General features: G+C 43.2%; 1 protein-coding gene across 2 annotated transcripts; it reads left to right on the top strand.

Moving 5' to 3' along the window:
- The first annotated feature begins 266 nt into the window (after positions 1–266).
- Positions 267–8,551, top strand: LOC147422949 (uncharacterized). Of its 2 annotated transcripts, XM_086501970.1 has the most exons (3): positions 267–455; positions 950–1,117; positions 1,343–8,551. In XM_086501970.1, exons 2-3 carry the CDS (start codon positions 1,021–1,023, stop codon positions 8,062–8,064), a joined length of 6,819 nt encoding a protein of 2,272 aa, XP_086358096.1. In that variant the 5' UTR covers positions 267–455; positions 950–1,020; the 3' UTR covers positions 8,065–8,551. The 2 variants fall into 2 exon arrangements, with proteins under 2 accessions (XP_086358096.1, XP_086358095.1); XM_086501969.1 differs by having other exon boundaries at positions 267–1,117.
- The last annotated feature ends 5,602 nt before the right edge of the window (positions 8,552–14,153 follow it).

Raw genomic sequence — 14,153 nt, 5'->3', positions numbered from 1 at the left:
TGTATTCATACCGACAATGCAGGAAATGTGAAGTCACTGATCTGCTACGAGCGTAGCTACTACACGATAATGACAAGGCTTCTGAAGTCAGATGAGACCGACAGCAGCAGAGGCTTTTCTCCTGCTAAAGCGAAAGCGGCATAGCATCTCTCTATCTACCCACTACCACCATGATCCATCTTTTCATCATTCTCTTCTCACACAGCTAGCTAGCTCCCTCCCTCCCTCTCTCAATATATAGCACATTTGCCTCCGTCAGTGGCGTGTGGTGTTGGTTATCTTCTTCCTCCCCTCCCACCCCACCCCAGGCACGCTCTCTTCTCTCCTCTTCTCTTCTCTTTCATGAGATTGCGTGTTTTGGCCTATCAATCGTCGTCGCCAGCGCCTGCTGGATCTCTCTTCCTCCTTCCGCCTTCCGTCCCTTCTTCCTCCTCATCCTCCTCCTTTATCAGCAGGTAAAGCTTTGTTTTCCCTGCTTAGCCTTGTACTTCACTTATTATAATCCATTCTGAAGCGCAGAGACAAAAAACCAAAAACAAACAAAGCCTTCTTAACTGGATGCTCACGAAACGTTCCCTGTTTGCTTTATCTTACTAACTAATTTTTTCCTTGTCCGCTCACACGTCATCCTGAGCAGAAACCCCAACTACCGTTTATGCACCTACTAATCATCAAAACACACACCAAATTTGCGATCAGTCAATTGTTTTCATTTTTTCAGCCGACAAAAATATTTCGTTCTACCCCTTAAGATGACTTTTCATTCCTGATTTTACCTGATCTGCATCTTAACTTTGGTGTGGCAATTTGTTGAGCTGTGTCCATCCACCCCACTTCTCTTGCGCTCTGATCTTACTTCTTCCTGTTTAGCCTTCTCAAAATTGCCCTTGTACATTCATTTCCCTTTACCAGCACTGTGTGTGCTCTTAACTCCGGCCTTGGAACTCAGCTTGCCAGGTCAAAATATATCATGAAGGAAAACTGTGTCGGCTTCTTTGGCACATTCAAGTAGCAGATCAAATGATGAAGAAGATGGATAATACACGCTCCCACTCATGGTGGTGGGACAGTCACATATGCCCCAAGAACTCAAAATGGCTTCAAGAAAATCTCATAGGTAAATCTCTCGGTGTTCACACTCAATCCACTATGATAATACCTGCTTGATCAACGTGTGTATTTCTTGAGAAAATCAGTTTACTACCTTTTGTAAAATGGTGCTTAACTACACTGTGTTGGATAATATGAGAGCTGAGTCCTTAAAATGCTGAGAAATTTCAGTTCTTATGTGATTGCTATTGATGATTCTTACACCAAAAAATGCTCTTTTCCATGGTTGCAGAGATGGACTCAAAGGTGAGTGCCATGCTAAGAATTATTGAGGAAGATGCAGACTCTTTTGCACAGAGGGCAGAGATGTATTACAAGAAAAGGCCGGAGCTTATCAACCTAGTCGAAGAGTTCTACAGGACCTATCGTGCTCTAGTGGAACGTTACACATACTTGGCCAGAGAGGTTCGCCAAAACATTGCCCCTGCATTGCAGGCGCAACTAGCGGTCTCCTCTGAATCAGCCCAAAATTCCCCTGTTGACCTGCATTTAAAACGGGGTATTGATGGGCCTGATATTATTAGTCCATCTTACTCTTACACAGGAGCATCAGAATTTGATTACGATAGCCCCACAGAAGTTTCAACAAAAGGGCAAACAGATGATGAATTTTCTCCGCTTGGATTTCAAACAAACTATGAGAGACGGGCTTTTGGGTTTAAACCCAGATTTCCTAATCTGGAGGAGAGCTCTCATGGGATGTCTGACTCTGGAGGGTTGCATGGCACTGCGGATGTGGATGCTACTCATCTGCAGAAGGAACTTTTGCACCTTCAAGAAAAAAATAAAGATCTGGCCTTGAAGTCCACTGAAGATGTCACAAAACTGGAAAACCTTCAAGTGGAGTTATCCAGCTTGCAATCTAGATTAAGGAGCCTAGAGGCAGAGGAAAAGCTGACCAAAAAGCGGGTGAAATCTATTCAGGAGAAAGAACAGAAGTTGGAAGCAGAGAATCTCAAGCTAAGCCATGCTCTAATCAGCTCTAAAGAAGAGAAAACTGAGCTTCTTGAACAAACAAAGAAGCTGACTGAAGATAGCTGGGTGGCTGACCGGAGGATTGAACTTTTAGAGGATGAAAGGGTGGGCTTGAAGGCAGAAGTGCTTGCAGCTCAGTCACAGCAATTGGAGAGCATCAAGAATCTCAAAAGAAGCGAGGAAGCTGTTCAGAAGTTGCAACTGGCTCTCACCACCTCGGAGGAGGAAAGGCTTAAAGATTCATTTCTGATAGAGATTTTTGAGCAGCAAAGTCAAGATTTGCTCAAGAAAATTTCTGACATTGAGAGGCAAAATGCAGGCTTAACAGATCATGTCTCTGCACAAGCAGTTGAGTTTCAAAACCTGCAGAAACAGTTGACAGATTCTGTGAAAGACACACGACTTTTGGAACAGGCTCTGGATGCAACCTCACAGAAAAAGATTTGTACAGAACAAGAGAAAACTTTGGCTTTGTCTCATTTGAAAGAATTGGAGAAAGTGGTAGAAGAACTTCAGAGGGAGAGAGAAGAGCAGGCTAGAGAGATTGCAAGGCTAAAGGATGCAATTCTAAAGATACAGGAGGAAGGCCTGAGGGTTCAATCAGAGAAAGTGGAGGGAGCCAAGTATGTGTGTGAGCTGGAGACGAGCATTGAGGATGGGCAACAATTGATAAAGACCCTGCGTGCGAGCTGCCAGCAGTACGAAGACAGATGCAAGGGTCTAGAGGTAAAGTACGATGAATTAAATGAGAAGCTTTTATCTTCCTCTGAGGAGGTGTCCAGGCTTCAGCACCAGGTTCAAACACTTGAAGACAAGGCCACTAGTTCGCAAAAGCAAAGTGAAGTTCTCCAAAAGAAGGTTTCTTCTCTAGTTGTGGAAAAATTGTCACTAATGGATGTACTGGAGCAGCAGTTAAAGAAGGTTATAATTACCGAGGGCCAGTATACGGAGTTACTGAAAGTTAGCCAAGATCAGAAAGAAGAAATTAAAGGGCTCCACAAAGAGCTTGTGGAACATCTTGACAAGGTAAGAAGGCTGGAAGAAGAACTTCACCTTGTTTCAGAAGAAAAGATAGCGTTAGTGGAGAAGGAAACAGAGGCTTTTATGGCTCAGCAGCAATTAAAAGATGAGCACATCCACCTGAGGCAACAGTTAGAGCTGAATATTACTTTCACAGAAGTCTTAAATAACAGGCTTCATCGATTAGAACTGGAAAAAGCGGAGCTTGAACAAAAAAACAATCATATGCAGCAAAATGTTTTGGATCTGCAAGCTCTAAACTCTGTCTTGTCGGGTCACTGCTTGGAGAACAAGAAGGCTCTTCAAGCTGCAGAGGAGGTAGTGAGAAAGGTTCAGAAAGATCTGGATTTTTCTGTGTCAAATGTGGAGAAGCTGCAGGAAGATAGTCGAGCTAAGGATGAGCTTCTTAGCAAAATGAAGAGTGAGGTTGAGACTCTAGAAACTCAAGTTGTGCGATATAAGGAAGAAAACAGCTTACTTGGCACGGATGTTGACAAGTGCAATGGAAACATTGCAGCCTTAAAAGCAAAAAACAATGTTCTGAACTCAAGGCTTTTTGATTTGGAAACTTTAAATATAGCTGTAACTGAACGAGTCTCAGAAAGGGATAAGAGTATTCAGCACTTAACCCATGAGCTTACAGCTGCACAGAGGCAGGTTGTAGCATTGAAGGAGAGTTGTGAATTAAAGATTGGTCAAACCCTTGATTTGCAGAAGAAGATTAGTTCTTTTGAGAAGCAATTGACACTTTTGCAAGCTAAGATTTTGGAAAGTTCTTGTATGAAGCAGAGCCTGGAGGCAGTTGTTGAGGGGCTGCAGAAGGAGAACTTTGAAACTAAGGAAGCCAATCAGGCTTTACTTCATGAGCAACAGGGGCTTTTAAATGATGTTGCGGCATTGAAAACCATCAACCAAGATTTAGAAGCGAATTTAAGCCATTTTGCAAGGGAGAAAGCATCACTTCAAGAAGAAAACAGAACTTATTCAGCACGGTGTATCAATTTGGAACAAACAATTAGAAGTTTGGAGACTGATTATGAAGCAGCACAGAAGGAGGATGCTACACTCAGGGCTCGGTTAGCCGAATCAGAGGAGGAGAATTCAAGGAAACTTTTTGAAGCTGAAGGGAGGGTGCAGGATTTACAATTGAAACTTTCCAACATGCTAGCTGAAGAAGCATCTCTCGCTGAGCAACTGGCAGAGAGGATTGGTAGCAACCACACTCTAGAAATTGCATTGTTTGATGTGCAGAAGGATAACGCAGCTTTGAATGAGGAATTAGGCAGCCTTCAGCAACAGGTCTCTTCCTTCAAAATACGAGAAGCTTCTCTTCTTACTGAAATGCACAGTAGCTCAGATTTGATTCAAGCACTATCAGCTGAAATAGAGAAGTTAAAGAAAGGGGTTTTGGATGCTGAAGAAACTGGGAATAGGTTTTCTCTTGATCTGAAGGCAGCCCTAGAAGAGTGTCTGCTCTTACAGGAAAAGATTGAGAATTTGCAACAGGATCTTGAGATTTCTAGGGAAGAAAGAGCCATTTTTGTTAAAGACATTACCAGCCATTCAGGACGGTCCAGTGAGTTAGAATGTGAGGTCAAAAGGCTAGAAGCTGAGAAGGATTGTTTACAGCAAGAATTGTTCAGGGCACAACAGGTAGAACACCGGCTCCAAGAGGATCTGGAGAAGTTGGCAGAGGAAAGACAGAAGTTGTCTTGCACTCTTGATCTCCAGAGGAAGAAGATGGAAAAACAGGAAGAGGAATTGCAAAACCTGCAATGTGAACTGAGCTTTACAAAGGATGAGCAGCAAGCTGTTGCAGACAAAATGAACCTGCTCACTCAGGAGAACAGCGCCCTACTGCAAAAGGTCATGGAAAGCGAGCAGGAATCAAAACAAGCAGAGGAGAATTGCCTGAGACTTCAAACCAAACTCCTTGAACTGCAGGTGGTCACAGCAGCCATCGATGTTGAAATCAGTAACAAGGTAGAAGAAGTCAGACTTTTGCGAGAAAACACCGTGGTTCTGCAATCTGCAAAGTCTGAACTCGAACAGAAGTTGGAACTGTGGTCAAGGAAAACTCTAGAGAAAGACAACAAAGAGAAAATACTTGTAGAGAGGCTTGCTGAAGCTCAGGAGGAAAACTCAAAACTTGAGCTGCATATAGTTGATGTGCAGAGAAGGAACAAAGAATGGGAGAGACACACAGAAGGTTTAGATGCCTTGAAGCAGGAATTGGCTGCAGTGTGTATAGCCAAGAAAGAGCTGGAGCAGGAGCTTGTAGAGTTGCAAGAAGACAAGACAACATGCTATCACAAATTGGAGAAGCTGCAGAAAGAATTTAGATGCCTGCAAGATCAAAAGAAAAAATTAGATTCAGAATTAGAAACCGCCATATTGCAAGGGCATGAAAACATGTCCAAGTTGTCGAGTCTGCAAGAACAGCTTCTTTCTGCAGAAAATCTCAAGCTTGAGCTCAATGAGAAGTATATCAAACTGACTGAGGAACGGGGTGCAGTTGAGAGAAAGTTGCAAGAGGAGATTGTGCAGCTGAGACGGGCCGGTGTTCAAGAGAAGAATGAACTGGAGTTTCAGCACAAGCGTGTTCTTGAACTAGAGGATGAGATTTCCCATTTTCAAGTTGAAAAAGAAGCTCTACTGAGTGACAATGCTTCTATTGAGAATCAGATGATGGACTTGCAACAGCACCTTGTTGAATTGAAGTCTAAGTTATCAGAGAAACAGGAAGACTATCTGAAAGTGTCTGCTCAAGCTGAGCTGCTGAGGGAAGGAGTGTCAGCCAAAGAAAACATCAATCTGGAGCTACAGAAACAAGTCCAAACCTACAGGGAAGAGAATAATGAGTTAGTTCTGAAGATACAAAGTACTGATGGAGAAGTGGTGCAACTTAAAGACAATCTTCACGAAAGTCTCTACGAGTCACAAAGGGAAAACAAGTGGAAAGAAATCAACTGCCAAGTGGAAGGCGAAGAACATGTTTCACTCAAAGTGCAGAATGAAGAGCTGATAGGTGCACTTTCTCAAGCAAAGGCAGAGAATACAAAGCTGGAAACTAAACTTGCACAAGAAAATGCAGCTTTGGATATTGTGAAACACGAGTTGCTTGTGTTGAAAGAAGAAAAAGGTGATGCTTCAAATGGTCGACCAGCAAAGATGAGAGAATTGGTCTCTCATATGCAAGTGGAAAGTGGACGTCTCAATGTGGAGGTCGAGTTGTACAAGAAAGAAATATATTACTTAAAGAAAATCCTTGAAGGACAGGAGTTCCTAGATGTGGGTGACGTTACTCACACAGATGTCAGAGTTGTGCAGGTAATGCTTTGTAATTTGCAAAAGAGCCTTGTTATGCTGGAAGAAGAGGTCAGAGGGCTAAAAGAAGAAGTGAAAATGGAGTTGGGGCAGAAAAGAAGATTACAACTCTTGGTAACAGACTTGCAACTTAATGGTCTACCATACACCTTGCTCTTGAAAAACAAAATTCTTATGTTCTGCAGGGGAATGAAATTACTAGCCATTGAGTGGGAAAAAAAAGCTTTCAAGGAAAGTAATCAGATTGTTGAGTGCATTGAGAAATTAAGCAGAGCAGAGATATTGTGCAGTAGCTTAGATATCCAAGATATAGAGAATAAGAGCTGTGTAGAAGAGGGCACACACCTAGCCTCAGAGCCAACAGGTGCAAGCACCCTTTTGCTGCAGCAACTACAGAAAAGGGTGGAAGAGTTCAATTTCGTTTGTGAGGCTGTGGAAGCTATGTTGTTGTCCACCTGTGGTCAGGATCAGTGCAAGGAACAGGAACAAGGACTCGGTAGCACCTGTAAAGAAAGCATTGATAGCTTACCTATGGACAAGAACTATGTGTTGCTTATCAATCAAGAGCAAGAACTGTCAACTAAGCACGTAGAGAGTATGATGGAGATTGACATGGAGCCGGATTTGATTGTAGATAACAAATCTGAGGGACTGATGCATGAAGATACCGAGATAGTAGATGAAGTAGGTTTGGACCAGAAAAAGGAGATTGACCTCTTTGAAGATTTAGCTCAGCTGCATATCAACCTGGGCATGCGTCTACACCAAGCACTGATGGATGAGAAACTGGAATTGGAATTGCAGGAGCTGAAGGAAGAGAGAGAGAAACTGAAGGATGACCTGCAAGCTCGGGTGGAACAGGTGCGAAGCATGGAGGCAGAGCTGGAAAAGGTGCAGATGATTTTGAAAAGAGGAAGAGAGGGAGATGAAATAGTGGATCCTAGGCAACATCAACAATGGCTGCAGAACAAGAAGAGAGCAGAGAAAAGGGCACGGAAGCTGTCTAAGGAGTTGGTGTTGCAGAGGGAAACTGTAAGAAACATGCAGGATACTGTTGTAGCTTGGACAGAACAGCAGGAGCTAGCAACAGAGATCTTCGAAAAGCAGGTTCTTTCCCTTGTAAGCAAGGAGTGTTCGCCTACGATGGAAGGGTGGGATGCTAATCAGGTGACCCACCTGATGCAGGAAATGCAGAGTCGCAAGGCATTGACACGAAGACATTCAATGGATCTGCAATCAGTGGGGCAGGAATTACAGAGAGTGGGATCCTCGATCCAAAGCACTCAGCAGCAGCTTCTTAAGGAGGAAGAACAAGAGCAAAAAGAAAATCAAGACAGGGTAGGCATCGAAACTATGTCAGTAAATGCTGCCGCTGATGTCACCAAGGATCATCATAAGTTAAGCAGATTTGGGCTAGCATGGCTCATCCTCCTTATCAGCACAGGGAGAAGAGGCTTATTGAAGGAAAGGCCGAAGGATGAGATCACAGCCACTACATCTACCAAGCATGTTCAGCGACATCACATGAGCACTAGCACTATCTTGAGCTCATTGGTGGCTCAGACCAGAAAGATACGTTGTTGTGCCTGTGCTCCAAGCTCTGACCAGCTCAAGTCTCTTGAGGGCAAGTAATCATGTTTTATTTATTGGTGAGAGACACACTGAAAACACTGTATGAAGTGAGTTCTGGGCTTTAATTGAATCAAAGAGACGGATGGAGCATCAGCCTTATCTCCGTCTTTTCTTCAATTTTTCATGATCACAGAGGCTCTACAGTGCATGGCAACTGTTCGTTTCCATTGGCCTCTGGCCAACTTGATCATGCATTAGCAGCCAGGTAGCAAAAAACACCTGGAATTTTGGGCTGTTCCATACACACACAAAAAGGGCCTCAAAACTAACATTCTAAGCGGGGCGGTCAACTGCTATGCTTCTTGTAAATTATCTTCCTTGGGCGTTTACAGCATCCTAGGACTAAGAGAAGTTCCTGTGCCATGCTTGTGAAGTTAACCTGAACCATTATGCCCCTCAGGAGTCACTCCTATTCTTTGTCCATTGATAACAAAGAGAGTCTTCTTTCCTGCATAATACCAATTACTGCTTCCCAGCATTGTATGTCTTCTTATTGGCAATATGTGCCTTGTCTTGCATATACTGTTGTTCTCTCTGCTAGTGTTGATGAAGCCTTGTGGTATTGGCAACAACACTCTTTATTTGATCAAGGGGTGATTAAGAAATTCATAATCGCTCTCCGCCTAGGTGGGCTTGGCTGATGACATCTCTTCTCTTGCAGAATGGCTGTCCAACGTCTTTGGAGCTCCAGAACGAAAAGCCTGAAGGATCTTTGGTCCTCAAATTGCATGACCTGTCTCAGTGGCCCAAAATTCTTTCGATGCATAGCTGACAGACTCTATTCCTACCTTTATATCCTCCCATCTGCCTATCTCTATTCTCAGCTGGTGTGATGAAGTGCGGATTTTCCCAATAGACATTTAAAAACCATGTAAGCGAAGTATCCACATAGCTTGGTCGGATAATGAAGCCATCTGGATAGAGCTGGAGTAAATCGCTCTGGTAGCCCACCATCCTCGTGCATGGGGAAGAGCGAGTTTGATGCACGTAATCTCTCTGTCTCGCCTTAATATGTCAGCTCCGATGATCTTGTTTCAGTCTGATCTATTGAGCTCAAGTGTAGAGGGCAATCTAGATAGTGCGCAAACAGAGGTAGCTTATCAATCTGCATGTTATGTAGGCTCATCCAAGTGCTCATATGGGCATACCAGCAATGCCTGTCATCCTCCGCCAGTAATTGTTACTGCATGGATGAGGCCAATGCTAGTCGTGTGAGTATCTATCTTGAGGGAATGGAGGAAGATCAGGAATGGAGGAAGATCACTGCTTGAAACAAGGCCTCAAGCACCATCGGTGATGCATTGATCTCTGCATGAATGATTGTCTGCAGAATTGAGGCACGCACCTTTATCATGCATAATAGCTACTTGACAAATGTCTCTCCATGCCGCCGTCCCCGCGTCACTAATTGACACCTCCATTTGGCGCGTCACTAATTGACACCTCCATTTGGAAGTGGGATCAATGGCTCACGATCATCGGTTGATCGTGACCGTTGGATTGTCTACGGAATGCAAAAGACTCCCACTTTCTCGGATCTGGGACTTGAACCCACTACCCTCTCCCCCCATGGGATTGACTCTAACCACTAGGCTAACGCGCGCTTGTTGGAAGAGGTGTGTGGGATAAGTTTATAGATCATGGCGTCCCGGACAAGTTTACACCTAATTCACACCGGGTTCGCACTGAGTTTGCACCAAATTTGGTGTGGTGTGTAGGCCTCCCCAGTTCACACCGTGTTCACGTCGAGTCCACACCAAATTTGGTGTGGTGCACATATCTCCGAGTTCACGCTTAGTTCACACCTAGTTTAAATGTCGATCGGACGGCCCGGATTGCACCCGCCTCGCGATGCCTACTGTGGGCCATTGATCCCACCTCCTTGGGGAGGTGTCATTTAGTGACGAGCCCCCCCCCCCCCCCCCCCCCCCACACATTGCTGTCTGATGCGCCTGCACCCCCGATCACCCTTTTGGGCACCACGCTGCCCCTCACCCTTGTGCAGCCTGCACTGCTCTCCTCGCCTCCCACTGGCCCATGCTGCACCCCCTCGCGCTGCTCCTTCCTTGTACTTTTCACCCCATGCTACCAACCCAACATTCCGGCCCCAAGCCCAGCCTGCTTGCCTTTTTGTCATGTTGCTCCCCCTCCCCTACATACTGCTCGTCTTTGCCAGTTGTCATCGCTACTCTTATTGACTTGCAGACCACTGACAGCAGCTTGTCTCACAGTGGCTACTTCAACAAGTCTTTATTGTGGGAATGTGTACGCTTCATGTGGTGATGAAATCTGACATCCTTTGGCTCCGAGCAAGGGCCGTCTTTGCTACAACACCTTGGTGTGCGCAATTGCACATATTTTTAGCAGCATCTTTTAGAGAGTAGGAGGAACTTGGTATGCTTTTAGGTGAGGCAACACCTTGGTGCCATTCACATGCAATGGCACATATTTCTAGCCGCATCTTTTAGAGATCAGGAGGAACTTGGGCTCTTGCTCCTTAAGAGTCTCCATGTTTCTGTGGACTTTTTGACTCTAGAATAGCTGGTACAGCTCCTGCCAAGCCGGATTTCTTTTATCTCACAAGTCAATTAACAATTAGTGGCCATGGATGACATGCAATGCTGGAATGCCCATATGAACAAAGCTCCTGATCCGCTATTAGTCTTCCCCTGAGTTTCTTTCCTAGCCATTGATCCCGGCTATCTTCTCTTCCAAGTGGAACATTGTCAATACTCTCTTCCTACACGTATATAGCATTTATAAAAGTGATGCATAACACGACCTCTTAATAGATGTCTCTCTCTCTCCTATGGATAGATATTTGAGATCTCATTGGATGTTCCTACAACATTTCAAATTCTCCTTTTATCAAGATGTGTGTGTGTGTGTGTGTGTGTGTGTGTGTGTGTGTGTGTGAGAGAGAGAGAGAGAGAGAGAGAGAGGATGAAACAAAATTAATTTTGTTCTTACCCATGTTGTGAGATATATCTTTTGGGATTGTTCCGATGGCATTAAAAATTTTCTTCTTGTTTATCTGCTCTTTGTTCTTACCCATGTTGTGAGATATATCTTTTGGGATTGTTCCGATGGCATTAAAAATTTTCTTCTTGTTTATCTGCTCTCTCTCTCTCTCTCTCTCTCTCTCTCTCTCTTTCTCCTCCTCCTCCCCATAGATGTCATACATGTCTTGTAACTTTTAAAGTACCTTTAAATTGTTGCTCCACGCGAGCATTTTGTTATGTCTTTTTCTCTCCTCTTGCGTCATTTGTTGGACTTTGCATTTCAACACATTAAATACAGCACTTAACAATTGTCCTCTCTCTCTCTCTCTCTCTCTCTCTTTTTGATTTTAGATTACACCTTTGCCTACCAAAATTTAAGGAATTTATAGATTTTTAAGCATGGCTCACATATTAACTCTTAAAAATAAAAAGAACAAAATATCCAAAAATTAGTAAAAGGTCCATCAACGGGGAAATCTCTCTACCCATTTGGGGTGTTCTCTTTCGTTGATTTTAGATTGGTCCCCCTTGCCTGCCAAAATTTAAGGAATTTATAGATTTTTAAGCATGGCCCACATGTTAATTCTTAACAATAAAAAGAACAAAATATCCAAGAATTGGTAAAAGGTCCATCAACTGGAAATCTCTCTACCCATTTGGGATGTTAATGTGAGGGTTGATCTTTGTCGGACATTTAATCCATTTTCTACGGGTTAAAATCTTTAACTATCTTTTTAAAAATATACTAATACCAAAAAATAATATCTTGAAAATTTGAAAAGTGCGTGAAGTCAACGGTAAAATCTTTCTTTCTCTCTCCCCCTCATAAATGTACATGTGTATGCACACATGCAATGTGATGGTCTCTCTCTCTCTCTCTCTCTTTCTCTCTCTCTCTCACACACACACACATAAGCAATGTGGTGGTCTCTCTCTCTCTCTCTCTCTCTCACACACACACACACATAAGCAATGTGGTGGTCTCTCTCTCTCTCTCTCTCTCTCTCTCTCTCTCAATAATGTGGATAACGATCTCTGCATTTGTATGTCATACATGTCCTCAAAGCAAAACAACCTCAAGGAGACGTTAAGCGAGCTTTTTTTTTTTCAAGCTCTTTATAAAAATACATATTTGCAAAAAAAAAAAAACATATCAATATTGGTCTTAAAAAAAGCCCCTTGAAAAGATAAAACCAAATATATCTTCAAAAATTACATTTCTATTAAAAAAAAAATCACTATTTTTTTTTTGTTATACCTTCAAAAAGTAAATTCGCATTAAGTAACAAAACCTCCACTAAAGTTATCCCCTTTTTGTTATGTGCAATCAAACTTCCACATTTATTTTATGTGGAATAGAAAGTCTCTTAATTTTACATTTGAAAAGGCTTGTCACTTCTTACATTTGAAAAAGTTATCCCCTTTTTGTTATGTGCAATCAAACTTTCACATTTATTTTATTTGGAATAGAAAGTCTCTTGATTTTACATTTGAAAAGGCTTGTCACTTCTTACATTTGAAAAAGAAAAGGGTGTCATTTCTTACAATCTTACCCTTTACTTTTGCATTTTAGATTAGATCTTTTGTAAGGTGTTTTTTGAAATGAATAAAGGAGTGACGTGGATGCCCTCTCCTTCCTTGAAAATTTTAAGCTGCATTATAAAGAGTATAGATTTCTCTAACCTTCAAATTATAAATCTCAAATTTAGGTAACGTAGTGGAGGCAATAATTGCTTTTTGAGAGGGATTGGACGCCGATTAGAGCATGCTAAAGAATCAGCCGAGTGATCCACTTATCAATTCTAAGAGGATGGAATGGGACTCATTGTTTAGTCTCTTCATGACATGAGTCGTCCAATTTTCTAGGACATCAATTCTAACAAGATGGAATGGAACTCATTGTTTAGTCTCTTCATGACATGGATTTAGGAAAGAGGGTTCCTCAGCCTCAACGCTATTTTCAATGAAGACCAAGCAGTGGGATCGATGATCGACAACTGGGGCAAGTTTTTCAAAATTGCAAGGGTCATTGGATGTGTTTACTTTTTATGTCCTTACTTACTTTTGCCTGCGCTGGTGTAGCTTACATAAATGTGAAATGGAAGATTGGACAACCAAACCCATGCGGGTGCATGGTTAGGGCAACTGCTAGCCATCGGCTTGAGACCCGAGCCACCACCCGAGAAGTCAACATGTGCAACTTTTTGTAGGCCGTCCATTCTCCTCGAGATCCCCCCCAAAACCCTGCTCATCGTCAATCCCACCACCTGGGGCTTTTGAGATCCCCCCAAAGCCCTGCCCACCGTTGCCCACCGTTGATCCCACCACCCGGGGTTTATTTAAGACCCCGTGGCACATAGTGTTGTGGGTTCCCCAGCCATGTATGTGTTTTTCTTGGGGCTAAGTGGTTGTCTCACTGGGACAATGACAAGAGGTATCCCTCAGAAAGGTCCTCTAGGCAAGGATGCTCGGTGGCTTCACTATATCAGATGCCCTGGAGGTGGCTGGTTCCAAATCGGCATGGAAAAAGGACACATTAAAGGCTTCCAAGTTCCCAGTGCTCATAAACATCTCTGTCTACAGCAGTTGGCAAAGGATGAGGAAGAGGAACGACAATGATTCAGTTAACTCCTTTAGGAATGTTGTCTTCAGCTTTAAGATCTTCAAAGTGCTTGGCCAGTGGGTCAATCATTAACCATAGTATACTACTTATCCAAAGCTCACATTTATAGCAGCTCGGCAGAAGCTGCAAAATGGATATTAAGACCAATCTCCTCAAATGATAATACCGGGCATTGCTAGTCACAAGGAAATGTAACTTCTGTTTAAAGGCATGCCAAACCTGGTGCAACACGACTAACTCTTTGCTGAGGCAGAAGGAACTCCTTTGACGTGGAGCAGTCTGTTTATGGCTAAAAAAAACCCTCTCTAAAGGATGTGCAATTACGTCTCAAGGATTCTGTGTGGTTCAGTCTGCTCATCAAACCTGTTTCCAATGTGGTGTTTGTGAGGGGGCGCCTACAAGTGACTCGAGGCTTGGATTACTATACTGTCAATGGCTGGGTCACTCAATGGAGGGTCTATGGC

Source organism: Adiantum capillus-veneris, chromosome 26 (assembly GCF_014529385.1).
Source record: "Adiantum capillus-veneris isolate H3 chromosome 26, ASM1452938v2, whole genome shotgun sequence".
Lineage (NCBI taxonomy): Eukaryota > Viridiplantae > Streptophyta > Polypodiopsida > Polypodiales > Pteridaceae > Adiantum > Adiantum capillus-veneris.
Note: the sequence above shows the minus strand (reverse complement) of the source record. Positions and strands in the feature narration are given on the sequence as shown.